At 42.4% G+C, this 26,590-nt stretch overlaps 1 protein-coding gene across 3 annotated transcripts in view; it reads left to right on the top strand.

Moving 5' to 3' along the window:
• Positions 1-26,590, top strand: part of AKT1 (AKT serine/threonine kinase 1) — a 76,513-nt gene that overhangs the window by 44,926 nt on the left and 4,997 nt on the right. For all 3 annotated transcript variants that reach the window (XM_063399474.1, XM_063399475.1, XM_063399476.1), the window contains 9 exons: positions 715-826; positions 3,582-3,729; positions 9,106-9,237; positions 9,402-9,467; positions 11,272-11,340; positions 12,055-12,180; positions 13,433-13,561; positions 17,481-17,695; positions 24,972-25,059. In XM_063399474.1, coding sequence (XP_063255544.1) covers positions 715-826; positions 3,582-3,729; positions 9,106-9,237; positions 9,402-9,467; positions 11,272-11,340; positions 12,055-12,180; positions 13,433-13,561; positions 17,481-17,695; positions 24,972-25,059 — 1,085 coding nt within the window. The remainder of the gene's footprint in view (positions 1-714; positions 827-3,581; positions 3,730-9,105; positions 9,238-9,401; positions 9,468-11,271; positions 11,341-12,054; positions 12,181-13,432; positions 13,562-17,480; positions 17,696-24,971; positions 25,060-26,590) is intronic.

Below are 26,590 nucleotides of genomic sequence, written 5' to 3'. Positions count from 1 at the left end.
AAAAATTACACTCCACTTGAACAGAACCTTTTGATGAAGGAAGTGGTGCTTAGCATGTAGCTGTGCTTCTGTAGCCTTTTTAGGCTGTGCTTAAACCCTGGCAGTAAGGGCAGCTGCTCGCTGTGTGTCCGTGCAGCTCTCCCAAAGGCTTTGGAACGGGGTCTTCTCAGGGGGTGCCTTTGCAGTTTGATGTTCCCTCTAGTGTTTGAGGACTGGAAATGCTGAGTCTCATCTTCATCAGGTTGCTGCAAAACGATCAGACGTTCTCTTGCAGCTCCCTGGAATCCATGGATGAGGTTTTATGTGGGAAAGTCAACAGGAGGAAATGTGGGGGCTTGACTTCAGTTTCAGTATATGTAATTGCTGCATTATCAAATGACTTTGACCATGTGCTGTGCTCTGGATGACCTTTAGAGTATGGGACCTGAGTCGGAATGGCATCTATGTAATCACATCACATTTCTCTTAGCTCTATGGGCAGACCAAATGTGGAGCCTTTCAAAGCAGAATTTGATTTCAGAGCTGCTTAGATGCTATCTCCCAAGCTATTTATTGGTTTCATCAACACAGTAAATTGTCTCAAGTCTCCTAAAGAAGTACTTACAGAGATTTCTATGGCTGATTAATTGCAACAGTTTGCTAGATAAGAATAAAGACAAATGATTATTTAAACCTGCTTATGTACCATGACTCTTTCTTCCTTGATTGTGGTAGAGTGCCAGCTGATGAAGACAGAGCGACCTAAACCAAACACATTTATCATTAGATGCCTCCAGTGGACCACAGTAATTGAAAGAACATTTCATGTGGAGACTCCAGAGGAGCGGTATGTTTCATTCATATTTAATGCATAAACTCCTTGCAAAAGCAGATGCAAGTGTTCAGCATTAATAGTGAGTCCTCTGCTGAAGCTCTTATTTATCAGATGATGTACATCTGGACTGAAAAGTGACAAATAAAGTTCGAGTGCCTCGGTTTTAGTGCATTTTTCAGTATAAAAGCCATCCTAAAGGGGAGGTTCAGAGAGTGGATTTTGAGCAGTGTTTGTAAATGAATTGTTGCTAGGTTGGGTATCCAAAACGGACAGGTGCAGGTGTGTACAGCACACAGGTAGTAGTTATTTCTGGAAATGTAAGGTTCATTTCTCACTGTAAGTGTTGTGGTATGTAAAATGAAGGGTTTCTGACCTGGGAATTTCTGGAAGGATGAGCACAAGTGAAATAGATTCAGGCAGAGTTGAGTTGTATCAAAATAGTGACCTTTTAAAGTCTGTTTAGACACCCTGTTTCTAAAGGAAAACTTAGTTGTATCATTGCTGATTGCTAATGTTTTATGCAAATTAGATAATAAAGGTGATAGTTATCTGCTGCAGGTGCAGATTTCTGTTTCATCTTTTAGGAAACAAAGCTAAGAGCTACATCCTGTGCTCTCATCATTGAAGAATTGATCTCTTACCTCCAGAGAGAACAGTTTTCCAGCACAGCTATAATACAACTACTGAGTATTTAAATATTTACTTGCTCTTCAGAAACTGAATTTAAATTATTCCAGTGTCATTGCCCTTAGGAAGTGGGTATCTTAAAACCCTGGTCCTCCCTAGATATGATACTAGCACATGTTTGTTTTGAAGACCAGTAAATTCTACCTGGTATTACTCACTTTTTTCATAGCCTTTGCATGCACTTTGCATGCTCCTTATTACTGCTTTTGATTCTGTTACAATGATCAGAGGAAGGTTAAGTCAAATTAAAAGCTAAGAAAAAGAAACTGGTCCTTGTTTCTTTTAGGAACTTCGTGGTCAGTGACCCTAAAGGGAGTGAATAGCAGTTTCCACTTGGGGGAAGATTGTATTTCAGTCTTGTTTTGTTCCCTCCTAGCCAATTAAGTCAGCTTTGTGACACTTCAGGGCTCAGAGTGTTAGTCACCTCTGTTGTGTACTCTTGAGACATAAAAGCTGAGGGGGAAATTCTCTTCTCCCAGAAATCAAAGGTACTCACTTCAGGAGGGCCGAGATCTCAACCAAGTCAGTAACAAAAGAGATATGAAGGTCAATATGCCTTTAGCTTTCTGTATGCCTTTAGAACCTTTGCTTTTTTGAAAGAAATGGAGAGAGAAAAGTGCAGAAGAAGTTCTTTTTGTAATAATTTTGAATATAAAAATATGACTGGTAAATAAGGGAATGTGATAGTGATAGAGCAGTCTGTGCTGGGAGTATAGGGAGAATGTTCTGAATGTTTGGCATTAGCTTGCTGCCCCAGACAGGGCTGGGGCACAATTCAGGCAAAATTCAAAATAAAAAACTCACAAGGCAGGAAAGGCCTTACGTGGTGCAGTTTTCATTAAAAATCTTGTATTGGATACTTTTTCCCATGGACTTTGCTTCCTCTGGGGAATGATCTGCTTCTTGCATCCATTATAAATGGAAACTCAGATGTTCAGTTATGATTTAAAAAAAAACCAACTTCATAGGACCAGTGAAAAATTGGACATTGATAAGGATAGCATGGCTATCTCTGTGCACAGTATGCACAGAGTTGTTCAGCGTTGACTGCTGCTGATCTTGCTGTAGTAGCAAAATACTTTACCTGGGATGTCCTTAGAAGAGGAATTTAACCAGTCCCTAGAAAACACGAAGTAAACCACCACATCCTGTTCCCTGCATACACAAAAGACAGCGAACCTGTTAAATTTACAGATAGTAAACAGATAGTCCACTGGATGTGTCTTCAACCCCTGTGTGTGTCTTTAAAGCCTGTCCCGAGACCCTGGAAGCCCTTATGAGTTGTATTCTTTATGTTCAATAAATTTGCAGTGAAATCAAGTGAAGGCCGAGAACTTTCACTTCAGTGGCTTCCAAAGGTGTGAAATCTCCCAAAGGACACTGGAGTGGAAGTGGTCTCCATGGGAGTTGAAGGGGTCACTGTTAGAGCACTGGTTGCTGAAACAGCTGTGAAAACTTTATCATGACTGAGACCTATGCCTAAGATGAAATGTCACTGCTTTTGCTGACATTCTGCTAAAGTTTACACAGCAATTGCTGTACTAATGTCATCATCTTTACAACAGAAGAAATAACCTAAGTGTCCTGAGCTTTAATAACTTCTCCAAGAACATCCCTTGCCACTACAGGCACTAAAATGTAGAATGTGTGTGTGAAGAGGTGCCATAGTGTCCGCAGGAGCTGGATGTGTATTTCAGTGCACGACAGAAATGTAGAAGCTGTCTTTACTTGCTTTGTGCTTCTTCATGTAAGCTTTTTGGTTTTGGCAAGTCTGTTTTGGCTATGTGAATCTCTGTATCACCAAGAGCTGTTGACTGAATGTTCATTAGAAATTCTGTCATCTGAAAAGCCTTGTATTATGTCCAGACTAGGAGGACATCAGTTGTCTCTTGTTTCTAGTACGATTCATAAAAGTTTCAAAAATGCATTTTTACAGTGCTTGAAAATGCACATAATTCATGGTATCTTCCATTGATTCATCAGAGAGTGTGAGTAGCTCTGTATTCCTTGGTGATGCTTGCCATGGCAGATGGTAATCTGAAGCCACAAGTCATTAATGTCTTTGCCTATATTTTGCCAGGGAAGAATGGACAAAAGCCATCCAAACAGTAGCAGACAGCCTCAAGAAACAAGAGGAAGAGATGATGGACTTTAGATCTGGCTCTCCCAGTGATAATTCAGGTGCTGAAGAAATGGAAGTTTCTATGACAAAGCCAAAACACAAAGTGGTAAGTGGGTATAGCAGGAATGACTGTTTTTCAGGTCTTCTCAAATACAGACAAGACATAGCCATCAAGCCATGTCTGTTCCTCTGAGAATTACATGATTGGCTGTAGATGCAGCTTCTGGAGGAGACACTTGTCTCAGCTGAGCAGAGCCTGTCTGGGTCTGCCAGAGTTCTGACTTCACATGTCCTTACTGGATGGCTTTCAAGGCCAGCTCAGGTCTGGGTTTGGTGTGCCTGTTTTCCTGTGGTACAGAGGCTGAAACCAAAGCTCCTGCTGTACCTTGTGACTCTGTAAACTCCTTGCAGGCTGGTGCAAAGGTATTCTGGTGGATTTGCAGGATTTAGGGTGGGTCCGTGGATTTAATTGCTCTGGATTAAGGGTTTAGGCTAACTCCAGCTAGCCACTGCAGTGTCTGTCTGTAGTGCTCCCACAACTTGGGGTTTTGCATTAGGCACTACACAGTCTGAATGCAGAGGGCCAGCTAAGGAATCACTTTCCATGACATGAGTATGTGCCAGAGGAGATCTTTGCCCTCTTGAGCCTTTTTAGGCATCTGTCTTCAAATTCCCTTTATTTCTTTCTACTCCCTTGTGTTCTTCTCTTCATATTTCTGTTCTTGAAAGTGTTCCCATCTGTTCCTGCAAGAGGGATTGATAGAACCTTTCCCCATGTACTGTCTGTGGATTTTAGTTGGGGCCTTCCTTGTGTCTTCATCTCACCTTTGTTATCCTCACTCACTTTCATAAATTTGTTTCATTTTTGGGAAAACTGATGAAGTTTTTCTATAGAAAGATAGCCATCCACCAGTGTCTTCACTGAGCTCGTGTGTTACCCTTGTGTCATGTTGGTGCTTTCAGAGTGATGTGGGTGGCTACTTTCATGCCACTCTGGGTCAGAGATTGCCAGTAGGCTTCTGGGTCCTTGGCTGAACAGAGAACGCTGAGCAGTCCTTGGTAGAAACGCAAGAACCACCTCACTCATCAAATGGACACAGAGACTGAAACAGTGACTGTCTTTTCCTGGACATGTTAGTGAGGATAACCAAAATGATTACGGGCTCCTGGCATCAACTGTGCTAAGCAATTTAGCAGAAAATCTCCTCAGCCAGCTCTAGGGGAGAATATGGAAAAGTTTGCTGGTGGGGGCATCTTAAATTTTTTCCCAAACTGAGGCTGCAGCAGCCTTTGGTTGTATAAGTTTGGGGTTGCATGTGTGGGGGAGAAGGGGACAGTCCAGCCTTGCCCTGGTGAGACAGTGAACTGCCCCACATCCCCCCTAGAGCCTGTACCCAGCCTGGCAGAGCTGCCAGTCACTGGCACACCAGAGGAGTGCTCCATTCTCCCCTAACCCAGCTGCTGAGTGGCCAAAAGACCACAAGTCTCACCTGGGGAAAGACCCATGAAGTCCAAGGGGTGTTTAGGATCAAACACAAAGCCATCACCTTGTCTGGACCCTGCCTCTTCTTGGAGTTTCTGTCTGAACACAGCTGGAATCCAGGAAGTGGTAGCTGTATGTGTGCTTTTCTGTATCTTTTCTGTCTTTCTGCTCATTCCCTTTTGTTGGAATATTTTGAGTAACTTACCATTGAATGGATTTAAAGTTTGCTAAGTTGAATGGTCCAAGTAAACGCTGTGAGAAGTGTTTATGTTGATTAGATGTTGTAGCAAACCTTTAGCCAAAGTTGCCTGATTTCTAAAGTTTGCCAGTAAGCATTTTGTGTTGTTTTAACCTCATGAGAATATCTGGTTGGTATTCCTCCTGTGTGTCCAACTCAGAATAAGGAGAAGGTAGTTTTTAGTCAAAACCGGTGTTTCCTGGCAAAAAAGGCCATGGATCCCCGATCTAGAAGCTTGATCAGACACAGACACGTAGTCTGAGAAAAACTCGCAGTAAACGCAGGTGCTTGCGGAGAATATTGGAATTTTGTCAAAAGCAGGGAAAAAAACATCTGGTAAAGGTTCCACTTCGGAGTCTTTAATGGCTGTCCAGAAAGATATAGAAGCACGTGTTGGAAGGGCCAGAGAAAGAGCTGATGAAGTTGCAAATTGCCTTGGGGGCTGAAACAATAGCTCGCCTGAGGGCGGAGTGAGAATTAACAGCCCAAAAGCAACTAGCCCCAAACCTGAGAAACCTGTTCAACAACTTTGTGCGGAAACAAAGAGCTTTAGAGTTGCAAATGAGCACCATTGAGGAAGGTGTGGAGGATGAACCAGGGTCTTCCAGCCGAGGGAAGGAGTTGGGCCTCCCTGAAGGTGATTTCAGCCCCCTCAGCTCTTCGGAGGAGTTTGATGCAAGGAAGCCAACCCTCCTCCCCGCCTCCAAAAACATAAACTCTGCCCATCGGTAAAAATGAGGATGTTTGAGTCCCTGAGCATGATGTCACTGATGTCACCTCCCTCCACTCCTTGGAGGAGGGGTTTGACTCAGCAAAGCCAACCCCCACTGCACCCCACCCCAAGCCCTGCTATCAGGAGGCAGAACCGATGGTGATGATACCACACTCAGCAATAAAATTGGTTAATTTGCAAGGGAAAATTACCAATCATCCTAAAGAAAACAAAACTGATGTTTTGAAAATTTCACTGATGGGGAATGAAATAAAGCTTTCTGAGGAGGGAGCGACCTCTTACGTGAAAAGTTTAAAACTGTTGGAGGGGAAAAACTCATCCCTCTCCCCCCTCCAACGTGTAAAATTACTGAGAGTGTGGGAGGCAGTGGGCTTCCAGCCAATGCACAGGAAACACATGGTACCCTGTTGGCCTTCCCCAGTGTTATCGTTATTTATTGCAAAATATAAGGATCTAAACCGAGACAAAAATTCTGCTCCAACTCCAGAAAGTGGGAGAGGGTAGTGAGTTCAAATATCCTCAGTTTCCCTGTATTTGCAATGGAGCTGTGCAAACTCCTCCTTACACTGCCTCCTCCTGGCGGCAGTGGGTATCGAGCCTTGCCTGCCGCTGGAGGCCGGAGGTGGAACTGCAGAATCAGTAACCTCTTGGGGAAAAAATGCTTCTGTCATTGTGCAAGGTTTTTGTTTTAGTCTTGGTCATAACTCTGCATGTTCAAGTCTGTCCTGACCTGTCAGAAGATTGGGTGTATGTCTGGAAGTGGAATAAAGGCCTGCTTAAGCAGAAGAGGAAAGGACTTTAACTATACACATAGCTGTGAGATCTGCAGCTGGAGACACCTAAATTATGTGAATAAAGTCAGCTCTGGACAAAGAGGAGCACAGAGGGGCCATATTGGACAATACAGTAAACAGTAAATCTGTTGGAGATAAAGCTGAAATGAAATCTGAAGTCTAAAATGAAATGCCTTAAGTGGTTTATCATTTTGTTTTTTCAGAACAATGTCCCCAGTATGCCAGCACAGTTGTTTGCTCCTGGATTAGTTGACCATCCTAGCAGGACCTTGTACCTAACAATTGTAGTAGCAAGTATGATTTCAAAGGGCTGAGCAAGAATGAAAAGAAAGTGGTGTCCTTTTCCTAAGGACCACTCAAACATCACACACATAGAACAAATATATATTATTGGTTGGCTTTTGGATTGGAGTCCAAGTTTGCAAAATTGGATGTAATGGAATGTGTAGGTACAATGAAAATTGTTTTGTCTAAAATAAAAAAGTCTCAAAAGGATAGCTGGCTACTCTAACCCAAGTTAGCCTACACGGTGCTAAGAATGCTCATCAGTATTGTTAAGGTACTAGATAACTTAAGTTTCATTAATGATGGTAGCATTTTTGATGTGTTCTAAGGTTATTTTCACAGACTGTTAATTATTCAGTGAAACTTTCTGTAGCAGAGAACATAAAAGATTGCCAAGTAGAAGCTTCCTCTTTCTGAAGTAGGTCTTAGTGGGACCAAGTTTTCTCCTTCTAGAAGTGTTCCATGGGAGAATGACATGGTGATAGGACAGAGGAGTTGCTCTCCTTTGCTGCATCAAGTGTTGACATGTTTTATCTTGAAAGTGTTTAAGATATTTATGTTCATACATGTTTATATAAATTTGTTGCTGTAATATTTTGAGATGCTCATATTTTTGCACTGGTTGTCAGAGTGAGTGGAAAAGATTCCTCCCTCCAGTTTAGTTTTGGGAGCTCGTGTATAGGATTTCATATGATGATGGAAACAAGTTTGTGTATATCTTTCTATCTCCTCCTCAGTGCAGAGTATAAAATTACTGTATTGAGGGAAGCGTGTGTAGTAATGGTAAGCAATGTGTGAGGCATGATTGTACAGAAGAAGGGGATGTTGAACTGTTGGTGGACCTGGAAGGAAGGAGAAAAGGGGTTGACAGTGGAACTGAAGTAGAGCTGAGGAGTTCCAGGTCTAGATAAAGAAGATGTAAGTAATTAAGAGAAAAAAGATTTGGGGTTTGAGAACTGCTGAAGGGTCTGGTGAAGTTGGAAAGTATTTGGTTCAAACTCAGGACCTTAACTGAAATTATGTGCAGAGAAGGTTGGAATAACTGAGTATTGTTATATTGGACCCCACCCCTGAGGCAATTCAGACTGTTAGGTAGTAGAATTTTACTGAATTTTGTTTCCCATGGTGCCCACTGACTTATTCCTCTTTCCCTGGATACAGGTTCTGGTAATCCCCCTGAAACCTGTTTGGGGGGAGGGCTAAGGGTAGTAATTTGGGACATTTAGATTTTTTTAGGTTGTACTGTCTTTTTCTGCTCATTCCAAATTAACGCTGTGTGAACTGTTTAATGTTGATTGGATGTTGTAGTAAACCTTTAGCCAAAGTTGCCTGATTTCTAAAAGTTTGCCAAGTAAGCATTTTGTGTTGTTTTGACCTTATGAGAATATCTGGTTGGTATTCCTCCCGTGTGTCCAACTCAGAGTGTGTGAACCACTGGAAAGCCCTTTCAAAAGTTCCATTGAGTGAGTAGATAGAAGCCTTACAGGGTCTCTGGTTTTTAGTGCTGTTTAATGAAGTCCAAGAAAACTGGTTTCCTAGAGAGGTGGGGAACATCAGAAAAAAGGTGTGGGTTTCATCCCTGGAATCAGAGCAGCATGTGCCTTTTAAAGAATGTCTGCACTGGCCAAGAGGTCAGAATGGCTATGGTTTGATACGTTCAGTGTTACTTGTACAGTTGAGTCTTGAGTCATGCAAAAGAGCGTTCAGTTAATTGAAAGCTTATGTTTTTTTGTAAATAGTTTGATTGATTATCGTTGGGAGTGCACTGGCATTCATTTTTGTGGAAGGATTGTTTCTGCTCCTGAATTCTACTAAACAAAAGGATTAAAAAACCCACATGTGCGACATATGCGATGCATTCTCACGTGAATGAGGAATTCTGGTCTGAGAATAATACACTTCTTGTTAGATCATGTAATTCAGTTCTTCTTTATCTGTATTGTTAACAGACCATGAACGAGTTTGAATACCTTAAGCTACTGGGAAAAGGCACTTTTGGAAAGGTCATTTTAGTTAAAGAAAAAGCAACTGGACGGTATTACGCTATGAAAATTCTGAAGAAGGAAGTTATTGTAGCAAAGGTGAGTAGATGGGGAACGTAGGGATGTGGTTCACCCTTGACAGCCTTTGTCAAAGTCACGGGAAGGATTCTCAGAGTAGTTGTAAATAATTGCTCTGTTGGTGTTTGTAATGGACCCCTGATCTGGGGAGTCACTGTGCTGATTTCCTTCTGCTTGCGTTTCAGGATGAAGTAGCGCACACGCTGACAGAAAACCGGGTCTTACAGAACTCTCGGCACCCGTTCCTAACAGTAAGCATTTCTGCCTCTGCACAGTGTAACTTGACATCAGCACCACCAAGGCTTTCCTTACTTTTTTTTTACTTAAAGCATCTGAGATCTGTGTTTTCAGAGTGGCTGTGTAGTTTTGTACCCTTCCATTTTTGGGCTGCCCAAAGGAAAATACTTCAAGTTTTCTGATTCTTGCAGAGCAGGTCCTCAGCACCTCTTGAAGACAGTGTTTGAGGGTGTGGTTTGACATTAGGGCTCACCCATTTAATGACTTGCTATCTCTGAGAGCAGTATCTGCTTTCCTTGCCCTTCAAATGTTTGGTCTTCTCTTTGTAGCAGAGATCAGAGTGACCCTGATCTTGTGACAAACAAATTCAGGAAGATGTGCTGGGGGGAAGAATTGTCTTCGTTGTTTTTTTAAGCTCCCAGAAACAGCTCACTGTGGAATCAGAGCCCTGGTCAGCCAAAGGGTAGTGGTAGCACCATGTGGAGTGGGGAGAGGAAGAGCAGGACTGTGCTCTGTCTGCTGCTTTCCTTTTGGATTGTAAAGTCAAGCATATTCTCATTTTAGACCTCCAGTGCCAGCAGTCTCTCTGGGCTGAGTTCAGATAGCCAAGTTCCATCTCAAGATTTTGTTTCTAGCATTTATTAAAAGTGGCCTCTGAATTGTTTACAACTGCTTAAAGCCTCTTAAGAGACTCTGTAGGATCCTGGTTGTTTCTTTTGGCCAGGTACAGGGGCTTAGCTGGAATTCAGACCTTTTAAGCATGACCTCTGGAAGTAAATATTGCCTCTGTTGAGCCAAATCAATAATGTTGACATGTCTAAAACCTGGTCCTTAATTTTTCCAGGAAAAATATGCCTGGTTTAAAAGTGTCACCCTTTGTAATGAAGATAACAATATCATATCCAGTATTTTCTTTTTAATGCTTTTATAAACCCAAGTACCCAGCAGATGAGACATCTGCTACAAGACTGGGTTTAGCTTGGGTATTAGGAAAAAGTTCTTACCCAGAGAGTAGCTGGGCTCTGGAATAGGCTCCCCAGGGAAGTGGTCACAGTACCAGCCTGAGAGAGTTCAAGATGAATTTGGGCAGCACTCTGAGGCCCGTGGTGGTATTCTTGGGGTGGTCCTGTGCAGGGCCATGAGTTGGTCTTGATGATCCTTTTGGGCCCCTTCCAGCACAGCATATTCTATGATGAAAAATCTTAATACTATGGCAAACAAGTTGATGTTACTCTTGCCACAGGAATACATGTGATAGGACTGTCCACAAGCACCTTGTGACTCTCCATCACAGCCTCCATCCGGTCTTTTTTTGTGAATTGCTCCCGAATTGGTATTGCCAGTGTTGGCCAATGCCTGGCAGGCTGCCAGCAGGGAGCAGTTGCAGAGGCTGGGGGTTGCATGGTTTGTGTAAGAGTTCTTGTAGCCATGTGGTGAAACCTTGTGCTCCAGGGTTTGGTTGTGGCCTCTTATGTGTCAGTTGAACCTGTGGCCAGAGGAGGAAACCTCACAGTCCTGTCAGTGCACTTTGAGTCCCTGTTAATGGGCCAGGACTTTGTTTTGCAGCATTTTAGGTGATGATAGCTTCTGCAAGGAATTTGTTTAATGTTTTATTAAATTTATTTAGTGAAATAAGGTAGCAGTGAATCAGTCCTCAGCTGCAACAGGAAAATACAAGTATTATATAAGATTTAAGGACAAAAGCTTCAATTTAATTGAAAAGAAAATTTCATGTCTGCTTCTGAAAATCTATTTAAAAATGCTTTTCTAGCTGTCACTGTGATCTGTCTTCTAAGTTTTGGTTTAAATCTGTTTCAGGCTTTAAAGTATTCCTTTCAGACACATGATCGCTTGTGTTTTGTTATGGAGTATGCTAATGGAGGAGAGGTAAGGGAAATAATACAGTAATGTTTAATGCTTTAGGATTTTCCTGTTTTACTACTAATTTTGCTTGACATTATTTAGCTAAGGTCCATTTTTGCAATTCTAATTAATCCAAGTTGTCCCAGTTAAACAGAGCTGTTTTTTAACGGGTTTAACTAACATGAAGAATTAAGACTCTTAATTTTTTCAACTCCATTTTTAGTACGTAGACGTTCTGGGCATAGGTTCATATTTTACATGACAGCAGTATATTGTAATCTGACATTCAGAAGTTCAAGAAGGCAAGGTTGCTTTCTAGTTGACAGACAAGTTTTAACACTTAAATTAATATTGTGAGGATACTTGGAGGGAGAACTAGAAACTGTTAACTACTGTTATAGTCAAGAAGGAAAAGTTGGAATATTAACATTTCTCTAAATTGTGCATTAGGCTGTAGTTTTAATATGTAATTGTACTTCAGTCAAAAATAGTTCCATAATTTTCTGAACCTGTGAGACTGTAGTACATGAACTGGTTATCAGTGTGCATCTGTGAATATGAGACATAATTATCTTGTCATTTAATTTATGATGCTCTTAAACACATTTGGGAACACAGCTGGGTGAGGGTGGGGAGAGGTTTTCTCATAGGTAATAGCACCTTCCAAGCAGGATGCTGCTGTAAACTGCAAGACATAATTCAGAAACATTTAAAATTAACAAATTATTGTTCTTGTAGTTGTTTTTCCATCTGTCAAGAGAGCGTGTCTTCTCCGAAGACCGAGCTCGGTTCTATGGGGCTGAGATTGTTTCTGCTCTGGATTACCTGCATTCAGAGAAGAATGTGGTTTATAGAGATTTGAAGGTACGTAGAAAAATAATTTTCAGGCTTTTGAGGTTTGGCATTTTGTTTGTTGTTAAAAAAGCAAATGATCCTGAACTATTAAGAAATCCTTTCCTGACTGAACTTTATCCAAACTGTTGTTGCAGCTGTTGGGCTGGACTTTACAGGATATCTAAACCCTTTGATAGTCCAAGAAGCTGCATAAGGCATTTATTGTGACTCTGGCAGCATTTCAGAGAATATGAAGGGTTACTGGGCTGCAGGGGTTTCATTTTCACTTGCCTGCTTATGTTCTGAGAGAGACTTTGCTGGTGCTCCTGCACGGTGGAACATAATCCTGGTCTTACCAGAGGGATGGAAATTCACGCTGCATGGATGTTGTGCTTCCTTGCAGTGTGCTCATATCATCTTCATAGTAACTGCCTAAGCTTCAAGTTACTCATTTGTTTGGGGAGCACAGAAGGGGAAAAGAAACCCCAACCAAACAAGGTGTCTCAGGGTAAACAAACTTGAGACATTCTGGAGGAAAATGTAAAAATAGCATTTTCGTTCTTTCTGAGAAGAGTTTTCAGAACAGGATGAAGGGATCCTGGTAGTTTATTTAGGGGCAGTCTAAAATGAACCGTGCTCTCTAATGTTTTCAGACTATGTCAGAATAATTTTGGGATCTCTGCTGGGATTTTGTCTCTCATATCACCATGATTCTCCTGTAATGCACTTTATTGATACACTGAGGAAACTGTCCTAGTACCTGGGTGACTTTCTCAAAAGTTAGAGACTCAGGGTAGGATGAATACCACGTGCAGAGTAAATGGGATTTACATTTAAAGGGTCTCTTTGGAAGTGGTTCCTTAACCTTGCATATGATTTTTGTTTTATTTATTTTAGGCTATTATTTACTGGTACAGATTATTTCATAAAATCAGAGTAAAAGCAGGGATGAAGTTGTGTGACGGGGAATACTTAATATACTTTCTAAAGAACTGGTGTTCTATGGATGATGATATTGTAGAAGCATAAATATAATGTTCATGTTCTGCCTTCTTTCTGTATATATGGTTGGGGACCCCAAGACTACAAATTAATTAGTGTTCCCTAACGAACTGAGGAAATTGTTACAAATGTATATTTACATTCTACATGCTCTGGCAGCTGTTGTGGCTCTGACCCCATGTTCAAAACTGATCTGCAAAATTCATGTCTTTGATTATCCTGCTCAGGACCAGTGTATGTTAGAGGTAATCATGTCTCTTCATTTGGCTTTTCTTCCCAGTTGGAAAATCTTATGCTGGATAAAGATGGACACATAAAAATAACAGACTTTGGACTATGTAAAGAAGGCATCAAGGATGGAGCAACAATGAAGACTTTCTGTGGCACTCCAGAGTATCTTGCACCAGAGGTATGTTTATGTTGGCTGTTGTGTTAAATTGCCTTCTTATGTGCCTTCCATGGTAGCAGTAGGAGTAGAGGATAAATTCCTGTGCCATGATGTGCTCATGCACTGACTGCTGTTATATAATTACACATACTGAGACTCCTTTATTTATCATGATCTGGAACACATCTTTAGCATAATGATATGTGATCATTTTTTGGCAGGGTAGATTCTTCCACTTGATGGACTACGTACATTTTACTGGAACAGTGCAGGTTTCTTGTATCAGATACATAATTTAAACCCCCCCTTTATAATCACTTCAAATATTTCATGATAGATTACCTTTTTTTGCAGCTTTCTATGTGTTGTCCTATTTGAAAGGTATAGGACTTAAGAAGTAAATAGGACCTAAGAAGTAAAAGTATTGTCCAATTCCTTTACTATTTGAGCATGGTAAAAGGTGACATGCTTCGAGAAACAGGACAGACCAAGCTTTTTCTGCATTATTTAGCATGGCATGCATTAAAAGTGCTGACTGTTTTATGATTATAAAAGCACCAGATATTTCTCAATGTTGATTTGAGCACTCCAGTTTCAGAGGAAATAAATCCAGGCAGGGAGATCTCAGTTCCCAAATAGTATGTTTTGGGAAAAGTTTTTTGTGCAATTTTTTTTTTCCTTTTCAAGTGCAAAATGCAGATAACTGTTTGCAGGTTTGTTCCTGGAAAGACTCTGAGTTGTGCAGCAGAGGTGGTGTTAGTGTTGGGAGTGAGTTAGGGGCAGATGAGAAGTGAAGTTGGCACAGCTTTCCTCTGGGTTGGGAGACTTGAGCATTGCAAACCTGCCTTGAATTGAACTGTGCAAAAGTAACAAAGGATGGGAAACCAGCATGGAGAAGGAATATTTCTGCTGAGAGCTGATGTCTTTGCTGATCAGCGCTTTTGTGCTCTCTGCTTTCATAGTGGTGGCAGCATGCTCTTGGGTTTTGTTTGGTTTTTGTTGGGTTTTTTTTAACTCCCAGCTGCTTTCAAGGGCTTCCAGTCCTTTGTACTAATGAAGAACGTGGGCACCTGTCGAAGTAGCTTGCAACAAAGAGGCGGAGCCAGTCTCATGATGACTGCCAGCTTTTCCATGGATCACCAGAAGTCTTCAGTGAATCTAAATTGGGGTCCATGCACCACAATTTGAGATTTACTGATGCAGAGAGTAATTAGCAGCATGACGGAGTGTTTGTTATTCATAAACATGGCTTTTATTTTAGCTTCCGTCTTAAAATCAATTGCTGAACTTCAATTTCTCATCAAGGATTTTATGAGGATGCTAAAAATATTTATTGTTTTGGTTTTTCCTAGCTTGGAATGTGGGGATTCCCTGTGCAGGCAGCTGGGCTGTTCTTTCTGTTCTGTTTTTTGCTATTATTTTTTCTTTTTAATATTTATGATGAGTTGGCTTATCCAAAAACCCTGAAGGACAAATCCTTTTCATTAACTCAGTTCTCTCCCTTACTTGCAAACCCCATCTTTGAGTTCGAGTGTTAAATTCTGGGGAAGCTTTTGTCATCTGGTTAATAGCATGCAAAAATCTGGAAATTGTGTGCAAGTGATCTTCCATGTGTTGAAGGTCACACATCCTTAAAAGCAGAGGTGTTGATGCTCCTGTCTGCATTTGTAACTGGAGTCCAGCACAGCAGTGTGTCTGTACAGTTGTTGCTTCGTTGTTTTTAGGTTCATACTGGAATCTCATGCATGGGTGACAGTGACTGAACCATGTCAGCTTTGATGTGTCAGATGCATCAATGGCTGTGATGTTTACAGCTGTTCTGCCTTTTCTTTCAAATTCCATCTCACAGCAGTGTAGAGCTGCTCGTTAGGAAATGATGATCCCTTAATTTAAGTGAAATGACCTTGTTACTTTACCGCTCCGCAGCTATCCAGTGTGTTGCAATAAATTATGGGTGAATGCAATATCTTTTTTTATGGTGTATTTTTGATACTCACGCCATATGCAGTCACTAATATGAGGATATGCTCATTGTGCTAAGGAACTTTGAAGAAATAAGCATTTTCTATTGTGTTTAAAACCATTACTTTTAAAGGAAATGAAGGAAATCTCTAGTTAGTAATCTAGTTTATAATACAGAGTATTAATACACTTGTTAAAGTAACATCTGAAGTGTTCACTGCATTTCACAAGCACCTTTAACATTAGCTACGTGCACAACAAAGATCTCTGTGGTTTTCCTTTTATTTCAGTCTCCCCTATTGCATCTTGCACATTGCTGCATATTGCAGCAGTTTAAAAAACAAAAGTACAACCGGGAGGCCGTGTGAGTGTTTTATTTTGGGTGAGCCGAGCGCAGGGGAGTGCGAACAGGAAGCGCAGGGCGAGCGGGGTGAGTCAGAGCGGGCCCTGCCGTGTCACAGCCCCGGGAAGGACGGGCGGCGCTGGAATCCCGGCAGCTGCACACGCAGGGGCAGCTGCACAGCCAGCTGTCGTGTGGTGTGAATCACACGGCCGGGGATGCTGTAAATAGACCGACGTGGGGTAATCTAATACCTGGCAGCCTTTTGATTTTTACTGCAGGCCCTCTCCCTCGTTCAGATAATTAAGGGGAATAATTAGTGAATAAAGAGAGGCAGAGTGCAAACAGTTGTTACATGAGTGCCTCGGTGCTTCTTTTTTATGTGCAAAACCTTTACTTTAAGATTTGTAAGAGGTTAAGATCTTGCTTTTGTTCAATTTGCACTGACTTTGGCTCTTTTACCTTTTTATTCTGAATCTCAGGAATGTAAAGCTCACACAGACACTGTGCAGCAAGAGGACAGGATGGTGATGCAGTTGTGGTTTGTGCTGTTAGCAAGAGTAAGCAGCTCAGTGCAGGCCCGTGCAAGGAGTAAAGATGATAACTAAAACCTGAGGACAGGGTCTGGAACATGAGATGTTGGTGTCAGCTACAGACAACTGCATAGGAGACACAAAGTCTAGAGGAGTCCTTGTAACATCCACTGCACAAGCCACAAAACTCCCCACTCCCTTCAGCAACCCACTGTTCAGGAGATAGGAATGAACTGTGCCAGGGTTTCTCTGGAGCAAGCCAGAGAGGTGGAGAGCACTGCTGGGGTCCCGAGTCCCTGCACCAGCCACTGCTTTGCTGGGTAGAAGTGCGCAGGGGAAGGGAAGAATGAACTGTGCTGGGCTCCTTTTGCTGTGAGACCTGGCAGAAATCCACCCCACTCACTGTTCTGTATTTGCAGCCCTCTAAGCAGAGGCAGAAGTGCCTTTGCAGCGGGGCAAAGGGTTGGAGGGGAAACATTTCCAGACAATTCGGCTGCCGTTTTACAACCTTAGAGCCGGTCAAATGTTAGGAGTGGTGTTCTGGCTCTTAGTGTTTAATGTAGATTGGTCATTGAGTATTTGTGGGTGGTCTTCTAGGATGTGCAGAGCCACCCCTTTGGGATGCAGGTTGTTAAGAAGATGATGGATATGTTTGGTTTTTTGCTTGTGAAGGAACAGGTCAATGGCCTTTTCTCCCTGCATTGGCTCCTTGGTGGGTTGGGTTTTTTCTAAAAACTTGGATCCCATTTGGAACAGTTTGTGATATATAAGTGAGAGTTTAACAGCTGGCTCTGTAATGTGAGAACAGTTCTTGGCCTTTGGACTTTCAAAGGTTGTGCTTATCATGACCATACTGTGAGGGAGGGTGGGAGAAGGAAGACAAGGAGGCTGCTGTAACATACCTGCTACCTCCCTTTCCCCCCTCTGCTCACCTGTGGTGGTGAGCATGGACACCAGTTCTTTTCACATCGTTCTTCTGTAAATACTCTGCTGGTAGATTTGTGTTGTGAAAGATGGGCTTGCTGAGGTAAATTTTGCTTCTTGAGTTCTGTGTTCATGCCTGCTTTGGGAGTATCTTCTAAAGCCTTTTCCTTATATTCTGCAGGTTCTGGAGGATAATGACTACGGCCGTGCAGTGGACTGGTGGGGTTTAGGAGTTGTGATGTATGAGATGATGTGTGGCCGGCTCCCTTTCTACAATCAGGACCATGAAAAGCTTTTTGAACTCATCCTCATGGAGGAGATCAGATTTCCACGCACATTGTCACCTGAAGCAAAATCCCTCTTGTCAGGTTTGCTGAAGAAAGATCCTAAGCAAAGGTAAGGCTGTTGCTTAATAGTTGCACTTTTTAAAGGTATTTGAGACAAAACTGTAATTTAATTTTTAATCCGCTCAAAATGGTTCTCCAACAAGATGCAGCAAGTGGATCAACTCATTTATTTTTAACTTTTAATATGAGCTGACAGTGTAAATAGCGACATAAATAGCAGCTTTGGTGCTGAATTTCAGAGTATGGTGGCTGCCATTCAAGCAAAACTATAGCCTGGGAAAAAGCAAATTAACCCTACCTTTGGCCATGATGAATCCAGTGGCTGCTGTGAGTTATAAGATGCTCTACACCAAATGCTTTTACCTTCTGTTGCAGTTGAGACTACTGTCCCTTTCCCGAATTTTTGTCTAGATCTGTGCCAGTGATTTAGCATCCTGCTTTGGACAGTAGGTGGTGGTGTTTGTACCACGTTTGTGGTGGAGTTTATACCATGCTCAATTGACTTTTCCTATTTCCTCCTTTTGTTTTTTTGTTTTTCTTTTATTGCTGTTCTTTTTAAAAAATAACCCTTGATTTAAAAACACAAAAAAAAGCTCCTAATGGCTAACAAACAGAAAATAAAACAAGATCCAAAAAGGATGTTGACCTTCACACAGAGATAAACATCAGTTTTAAAACCTGCCATCTTGTCAACCCAGACATTTTTAAAACAAATATTATTGTGACTCTGCCCCTGATCTCCTGTCCTGAACCTTCCACTGCTAATGGGCCCCACATAGGAAGCCTTTCATGTGAGGTGCAAGCAGAGAATTCCCGTTTGCTTTCTGGTGTTTGTTTAGTCTCCGTGCATGTGTGCACACATAGCAGGAAAACGGGGTTTGCCACTACCTGTAGCAAGGATTCCTGTCATCACTGTAGGCTATTCCCATCACTGTTTATTGATGGAAAGTCCTGTTGGGAGGTCTGGTGATGCAGATCCACAGTTTGTGATGTTGGAGGGTTCATCTTGGTGGTGCTGGGGGGAGCTGCAGCCTGGAATGTCACCAGCCCTGTACAAAGTGGCAACAGCTGCAGCCCCTCGTGAGCCCCTGTGAGGGGAATCCAGGAGAGGGGTGGGTAATTGATGAGCAGCCCCCAGGCTCTGTGCTCTGCCAGCCTGGCTGCAGCCCCTGCCAGCAGCATTCCTGTCCAGTAAAGCGCTGGGTTAAATGCAATTGTGACCCTTTCAGAGCTTGTTCAGGTGGAGCCTTTCAATCATTGGGAGCACAGGCAGCATCTGCTGCAGTTTGTTCTTAAAGGAGCATCCCTGATGAACCAAAATGCAATTTGTTTACAAACAAAGAACACCCACTTGTTTCTAATTACGAGATTTTCCCAATGCCAGTAATTACTCCACAATATGCTCACTTAATACAAATAGCCACTTCTTCACATGCATCTTCTGCAGGCTTGGAAGCAGCGCTGCTCTGATCTGGTGGACAGATGATTTTCATGCTGCTGATAGAAATAACTGTTGACTAGACAAGCCTGCACACATGCCTTATTGTAATTACGCCTAATTACACTGGTGCTTCCCAGGCTTTTTTTGAATCATGGACTGCTCTTAAATACTGATTTTGCCCCAGTCACTGTTTCCATAACTTTTTAACTGAAGTTGTGGTTCAGCAAATCCCCTGCACTTTGTGACATTTCATATGCAGCATGGAGAACTGTTCTGGAAGCACTAGAGGTAGAAGTCCTGCATCCCGCCCTTGTAGTGTTTTGGTCTTTTTTCTGGGTGGTCTGGGTGCTGGGGTGGGTGCCTGGCATACTTGGTAGTTGACTCACAGTGAGCTCATGAAGCCATATGGACAAAAATCAGCCAGAGAGCTACTGAAATACATTCACTGAAAAGTTATATAATATGTGATAGTCTGGTGCTGTAGGGAGCCACTGTGTAATTCAACAGAAATCCTCTCTTCCATAAAGCCCAGTGGTGGACAGAAGTTGGTGTCATTGTAATTTTGTGGCAGAAGGCATCAGAATTGGAAGCATGACTCTGCATGAACTTCAGAGTGAGATGGAGGAGGCAGCCAAAACCATGAGAAAAAGGAAACTGGGAGATGTTGTCACTTCCCCTAAAATCATAAAAAAAAAGAAAAAACCAACTCAACAATACAGGTTGATACTATGAAGCTCACAGCCAAGGATAGTTTGAGTTAAATATCAAGGAGCTAGGGAATTGTGATATGTGTCAGTGAATTAAATCTGAAAAATGACCTGTTGTACCTGAGCTGGATTTGTAGAAGCAGTGTTAGCACTCTGTGTTCAGTAATATCACTTCAGTCTCAAGCTCCCAGGCACATGGAGAAAATGTGAAGAACAATAAATTACATTCTGCATTTAATCATGGCTGTTTTCTAAATTTGGTCATATGAAATCCATTTTGTAAGAGAAAAGGAATTTTGAAGTTTCTTCTGGGATTGATAGAAGTTTATTAATCTTGTAATGTGAGCCCTAATTTTCCTAAGAAGGAAAAAATCTATTCTGTAAATATTTCCTGTTAATGTGACCTGAAATTCCCCTTTGCTGCTTTGTGACGTGGATCAAATGAAAGGAGGTAATCAGAGCAGTTTTTCATACATGAAACAACAAAGTTTTTACCTTTTATTGTTCTTCCTCTGGCTGTGGAGACTGCAACCTGTGGAAGTGGGCATGGATCAGAGCTCCCCATATAAATGGGCTAAGTTTAGATGAGTTGGTGGGTTTGTACTCAGTGTCTTGCAAGCTCTGGATCTTGGCAGGTTTTTAACTTGAGAGAACTTCAGGATGGTTTAATTTGAGTTTTGATCGTTGGATTTCACTGCGTGCCTTAGTCCCTGTCATAGGCCAGGATTGTTCAGCCTCTCTCAGATGCGGTTTGTCACAGGCTGCTTCACCTGCCTCTGTGGTGCTGTTGGACCTTGCCATTCAGCAAGAACAATAGGAAGATGATGCAGCATTTCAAAAACACCTGTTTAAAGATCTGATGACTTCACAGGTTTGTGGTTGTGGCTTTGGAGATCTGAAGGTGCTCCCTGGGACCTGGTGGTCAGTTCTTGCAGCCACACGGAGATCTGGTTCTTTGTTCTTCCCTAGCCACGATGATTCTTTCTGTATCCACATGAAACTTTGGCCACGGATGTTCAGGAGTGTTAGAGTCAATCAAGCCCTTACTTGTATGAAAACCAAACTCCTTGATTTTTTTCCCTAGTGAAAGAAGGAGATTTGTAGTTAAGCTGTGTGTCTGTGTCCTCTGTGCTGCTCTGCTTCAGGGAGGTTAGGTGGCTCTTGAACACCCTTGCTCTCAGGCACAGGAAGGTGTGAAAGCTGCTCTGCTGGCATTGGAAAAGTTAGAGATGACACTTGCGGGGACTTCAGTGCCCTGGAGGTGGTCCCAAACAAGCTGGTGGCCAGCAGGAGGAGGTGATGTTGGAGAGCTGGTCCTCTTGGACAGCACACTTGGATGCCTTGGGGACACGCAGGATTTTGGAGCCACACACGACAGGTGACTTGTGTTTGCCCCAAAATGTGTGTGCCTTGAGTAGGAGGGTGCTTCTGTCTCCACACAGCTCCAGTGTCCTGGGTATCAGCTGAAGTGCAAAATGCTCAAGTCTTCATGTTTCACCAGGTGCTTTGAGACAGGCTGAGATTTAGCTGTTGTGTATGACAATTTTAGTCTAAATCAGTTCTGTCCACAGCAATTTAAACAAACTCAAACAGTTCATCCACAGAGATCTAAATTGAAGCTGAGAAAAACATAAAAGGCAAGTTCAAAGATTTTTTTTTTCTCCCAGCTTTCCAGAAACCACTATTTTAGAGACTTCCCAAGCTTCACCAACCTCAAACATGACTCCTCTCAATTACTAATGTTGCAGAGTGGGAGCTTTTTCAGTGCTTTTTGATCTGCCATGTTTGTGTCACATGCATGTGGTTAATGAAGAAGTGGGGAAGTAAAGCTCAGCAAAGAGCTGGGAGTTGGCTGCATTAGTCTTCCCAAAAGTTGTAATCTCTGAGCAGGAAAGCACCCAGAGACTCTGTGTACAGGGCTTTGGGAAGAATGTGGCCTTTTCCTTGCAAATCTGGAGTCTTCAGATCGTGCTGTTCTCAAGGCCAGGCAGAGCTTCTCTGTGCTGATTGTGCCAGTCACAGGAAAGTGATGTGGATAAGCTCCCAGATCCTTCCCTGTGGCTATTAGAAGCCTGGAAGGTGAGGCCACAGTAAAATCAGTTACTGGTGTCCATCTTCACTGTATCAGAGAAGGAGGAATGGGAGTCTGTGTGCTTGGAGCTGGTGAATGCCAGCAGTGTTTGCTGGGCTGTTGTTCTGGAGCCTGGTGGGGTTTTTTGTGCTGTTGTAGAACCTGGTTTGGGGGCAGGGGTGACTCAGAGAAATCATGTGAAGACAGGGATGGGAAATTAGAAGTGTGCCGGTTTTTTATGAAAGAGCTGGGAATGGAGCTGGGAGCTGAGCACTGTTTACTTCTTTGTGGGCAAATAGAGGTACATTATTTTTCATGTGATCCACTAATTGCAATCTTCCTATGTGTTCATAGACTATATTTATATACATATGTTTAAAAATACAGCAAATTTTAAAAAATTGTTTCTACATGATGTATCTGTGGAATGATCACTGATTGGCCTCAGTTTATGGAGCACAGATATTTGTCATTAAATGGTTAAAGGGACTTAAAAGCAATATGCAGTTTCATAAAAATTTTAAATGTGAAAATAATTTCATTTGAATATTGATGTTGCACTTTATTAATAATTTTCACTTTGGGATTTAACCAAAGAAAGTCTCTCAAGTAGACAGAAGTTGAATGAATAACCAGAATTGTTTGGTGGTTAGGTTTTGAGGGATGTTTTCTCTTGTTTTTCTTTAAATTGCTTTTTGGCCTCTATACTTTCCATTATATTTCTTTGTATACTGTAAATTTCTGTAGATTCTGCTTTTCAAGTCCTATATATACTCTTTTTGGTTCTGTCTGAGGACTTAAATGTGCAGAATTTATTATCCAGGAATCTCTTTAGAGCTCTTATTTCTGCTGTATTTTCCTTTATTTATTGCATGTCCCTATGAAAGACAAACCTGCTGCTCTTTACGTTCTCACTGGTGCTTAACCATGATTTTTGTGTTAGTTGCCAATTTAATTTTGTTCTCCTTGAGAGGGACCTTTCATAATAATTCTGGAAAACAAAACTGTATTTTGGAATAAATCCATATCCAAAATACGAGATTTCTGTTGTTTCACCATTCACTTTGACTGGACTTGTGTAATTTTTAAAAGGTAAATAAAACATCTGGAGTCTTTCTTGGCATTTCCCTGAATATGTGTTTGCCCTTCATGGAACACAGGCTCGTATTAGATAACATATTCTGCAAAGCACTTGTACATGCTGCAGCCAGCCAGGATGCCTGCTGCTCTGCAGAGCACCATTCAGGTGTTCTGGGCTCAGAGTCACTGCTCAGCCCCTGTGCAGTCTGGTGACAGCTGTGGATAAAGAGGATTGACTCCTCCCTCTTCATCAGCCATCATCACTGTGCTGTGGGAGCAACAAGGAGTCTGGTAGAGAGTTGGCAAAGCCACTAGACCTGGGGGGAACCAGCCGAGAAATGATTACTCACAGAGTTTGTTTCTGTTCCCAGGCTGCCCTGGAGTTTGTCTCTGTTCCAGGCTGCTGTGCAGCTGTAGAAAGTGCTGCCAGGCAGATGGGAGAGCTCTCGTGCAGCTGGGTTTGCCCCTGGGGCTGTGGGGTGGACTTGGGCTGGTCTTAGGGCTCACCTGAGGAGGAGAGATTCAGGCTGGGAGCTGTTCCACTGCACATTTCCTAAAGGATGAACAGGAGCAAACCCCTCAGGTCACTGGCACTGGAATGGAAGAGGGCAGGGAAGCCAGCACAGCCTCTGGCCTGCCAGGCACCTCTGCTGCCGGGGTCTCTGGGGCAGCTGTGGCCTCTGCCACTTTGCCTTCTCTGCAGATGGTGCTCAGGCATGGCCGAGGGGTTGAATGCATCAGGATCCATTGCCAGTCAGCACTGAGAACAAAGTGTCACAGTATTTGACTTCTCCACACTGAACTCCAGTGCTGTCCCAACAGCATTGTGCCTCAGTCTGCATTCCAGAGCATGCTCAAGCTGTAAAAATACCACTTCAATGGGTTTTAGCACAGCCTTCATATTTTCTCTGATATTTTGAACCAAACCCCTCCCCTGTGTCCCCAGATAATCATGAATTGGGGCATGGGGTTACCACACGTGGCCTGCAGGATGTTTAGGGCCAGATGTTGTGCAGCAGTGGATGAGGCCTGGCCAGGTCTTGGCTTCAGGCCCGGAGAACAGGCCTTGTCCCTGATGTCTGTAACAGCAGAACTCCAGCCTGGGTCTTGTGGAGTCATTGCTTCAAACGGGGTCAATATCTCAGTTTGCCAGTGGCACCAGGCATGGGGGAACAGGCAGAGATCAGCCTGGGTGAACATGGTAACACCTGAGCTTTGCTTTAACCTTGTTACCTGAGTCTCCTGCTGATTACCCAGTGTCTGTTTTGTTTTCTCAGCGCCTGCCTTTGCTTGCAGATGTGGTTCAATCTTTTAGAGAACATTTTAACCTCCGCAGCAAAATTTAAGCATCAGTTAGCTCAACACTGCAGCTAAACTGATTGCATCTATAAGCTGTGTGGACAGTTTTATTTTGGAATAAAAGTGCTTTATCTTGATATACCTCAAGTCAATAAAACACCCTTTGTGCTTTCCTGAAGCCAAGGAGGAGGAAAGATTTGCATATGCTATGATATTATCACTGCAGTTGTCAACTGTTTTCTTTAATGGAAATTTAAATCAGGTTGCATAAATCAGTTTGCCTTAAAAAGCCTTGTCTCTCTTTCACTTCAAATTCAGTTTTACTGCTGGCATCACTGTGCTCTAGAAAACTGTAAGGGGTAATTGCATGTTAATGTAGAGAAAGGATCTGTGCCTCAGACTTTCTACCTTGCAGGATCTGCTGTGGTCCCCAGGACAGCATCTTTTCTGAAGGGCAGGTCTTTTGAATTGTGGTTATTATTTTTTCCTTTGTCTAAGAGAGGCATTTTTTCTAATTCTGTTTGTTAGCCTGTTTTTAAATCTTTCAGTGGAACTGTATTGAAGCCTAAAATAGGCCTTGCACAAAAAACCAAACACATAGCAAGTGCTAGAACTGCTCCCAAATGCATTATATAAACTCAGAATTTCTTCAGTATGCTGCAATAAAAATTGTATTAGAAAAAATAACTGTACTCAAACATTTAATTACTTATTTTGCCTCCTACAGGTTAGGTGGCGGTCCTGATGATGCCAAGGAGATTATGCAGCACAAATTCTTTGCTGGCATTGTTTGGCAAGATGTATACGAGAAAAAGGTATTTATACAACTGTTCTCCAAAGGTGAATTCTAGCTGTGGCAAATGTTTCAAATTTTGTTGCTCTCTAAAGGTACACAGAAACCCTCTGAAGAAAAGGTTTGTAGTTGTTTTTAGCTACAACTAAAATACTGTAATCAGATTACTTCTGGATTTTTATTCTGCAACGATAGGAGTATCTCTTAATGAGATGCATGGTTTTATGGCTGAATAAATAGGATGTAATCAAAATAGCTTCCAAATTTAGAGAGTCTGTAAGCTTTAAAATGGCTTTTCCTGTGATCTCTTGCTGCTGTTCCTGGCTGTTGACTGATGCATCCCTTGCAAGCCCAGAGTTACTGCTGGTTCCTGAGCATCTGAAGCCAAACTTCCTAGAAGCAGTAGTGGAAGATGGGCTCTTCTTTCACACTGCATTTTCCTGCCTTTTCAATCTAATGTCCTAATGTGTCAGCATTCTAGACAAGTGCAGGCTCTCACATCAATCCAAGCCTAATACTATTTTTGTGTGTGGCAAAGAACTGATATGAAGTATCTGCACTTCGTGGTATTTCTCATGGGTTTTCCTTGAGACCCTCTGGGTTTGTTGCCTTGCAGTGGGTGCCACTGAGGTCAAAGAGCCCAGCCCTTCCTGTAAGAATGTGCTTCATCAGTTGTCTGTGCTTCACTGCCCCTTCCTTCTCAGATAATTATTTCATTCCTCCAAGATGCCCTGCTTTGTGCTCTGAGGATGGTGTGCTGTTGGCCTCTCACATTCAATTCTCAATAGCCACATCTTCATAACAGTTGTGAAATGCAGCCAACTAAAATGTGGGTCTGCTGATACAAGGCTCCCATCTACTGGTGCCACATGATCTCACTCATTCCCAGCCTTTCCTGATTTCCCTCCTTCCCCCAGCACTTCCTCGTGGTATCAGATCTCATTTAAATACAGTTTGATTGTCCCTCCAGTTGGTGGGAGCAGAAGCTGAGTTCCTGTCCTGTAGTGGGAGCATTGTCCAGTGCCTCTGTACAGCTACAGAGAGGGCTCTGTTTCCTTCTCGTCCTTCACTTCCTCACAGATCTGTGTGGCTAAAGGAACTGAAAAATCAGAAAACAAGTTTTTGTGCCTTGAAAGTGTGGGTAAGACGTTAGACCTCAGCCCTTTTAAAGCATCCCTTGAGGGAGAGCTGCATGCAGTCATGAGGGCAGGAGAGAGTTCCATGCAGTTTATTCAGTATAATGTGAAAAGTAGATCTGAATTCCTATTCTAAACAGGAAGTTGTTCCCATTTTAACCCAGCTGACAAGCTGAATGCTTGAGGGTTTGCTGGTTTTATGCAGTTTAAGGTAAAAAGCTGACAATGGGGCTCAAATGTTTTGAGTAAAGTTATTTGTCATTTGGTAGTCGTCCCAGTTCCCTGAACAGAAGAGAAATCACACAAGCTGGAGGGAATGTGCTATTTATCCATAGGACTGAGAAAGCCTTCATAAATTGTCCCATAGTGGTGCTGATCCAGATTATTCTGAAAACCATCAGCAAATTCCAAATACTT

This window comes from Prinia subflava, chromosome 5 (genome assembly GCF_021018805.1).
Source record: "Prinia subflava isolate CZ2003 ecotype Zambia chromosome 5, Cam_Psub_1.2, whole genome shotgun sequence".
Classification (NCBI taxonomy): Eukaryota; Metazoa; Chordata; class Aves; order Passeriformes; family Cisticolidae; genus Prinia; species Prinia subflava.
Note: the sequence above shows the minus strand (reverse complement) of the source record. Positions and strands in the feature narration are given on the sequence as shown.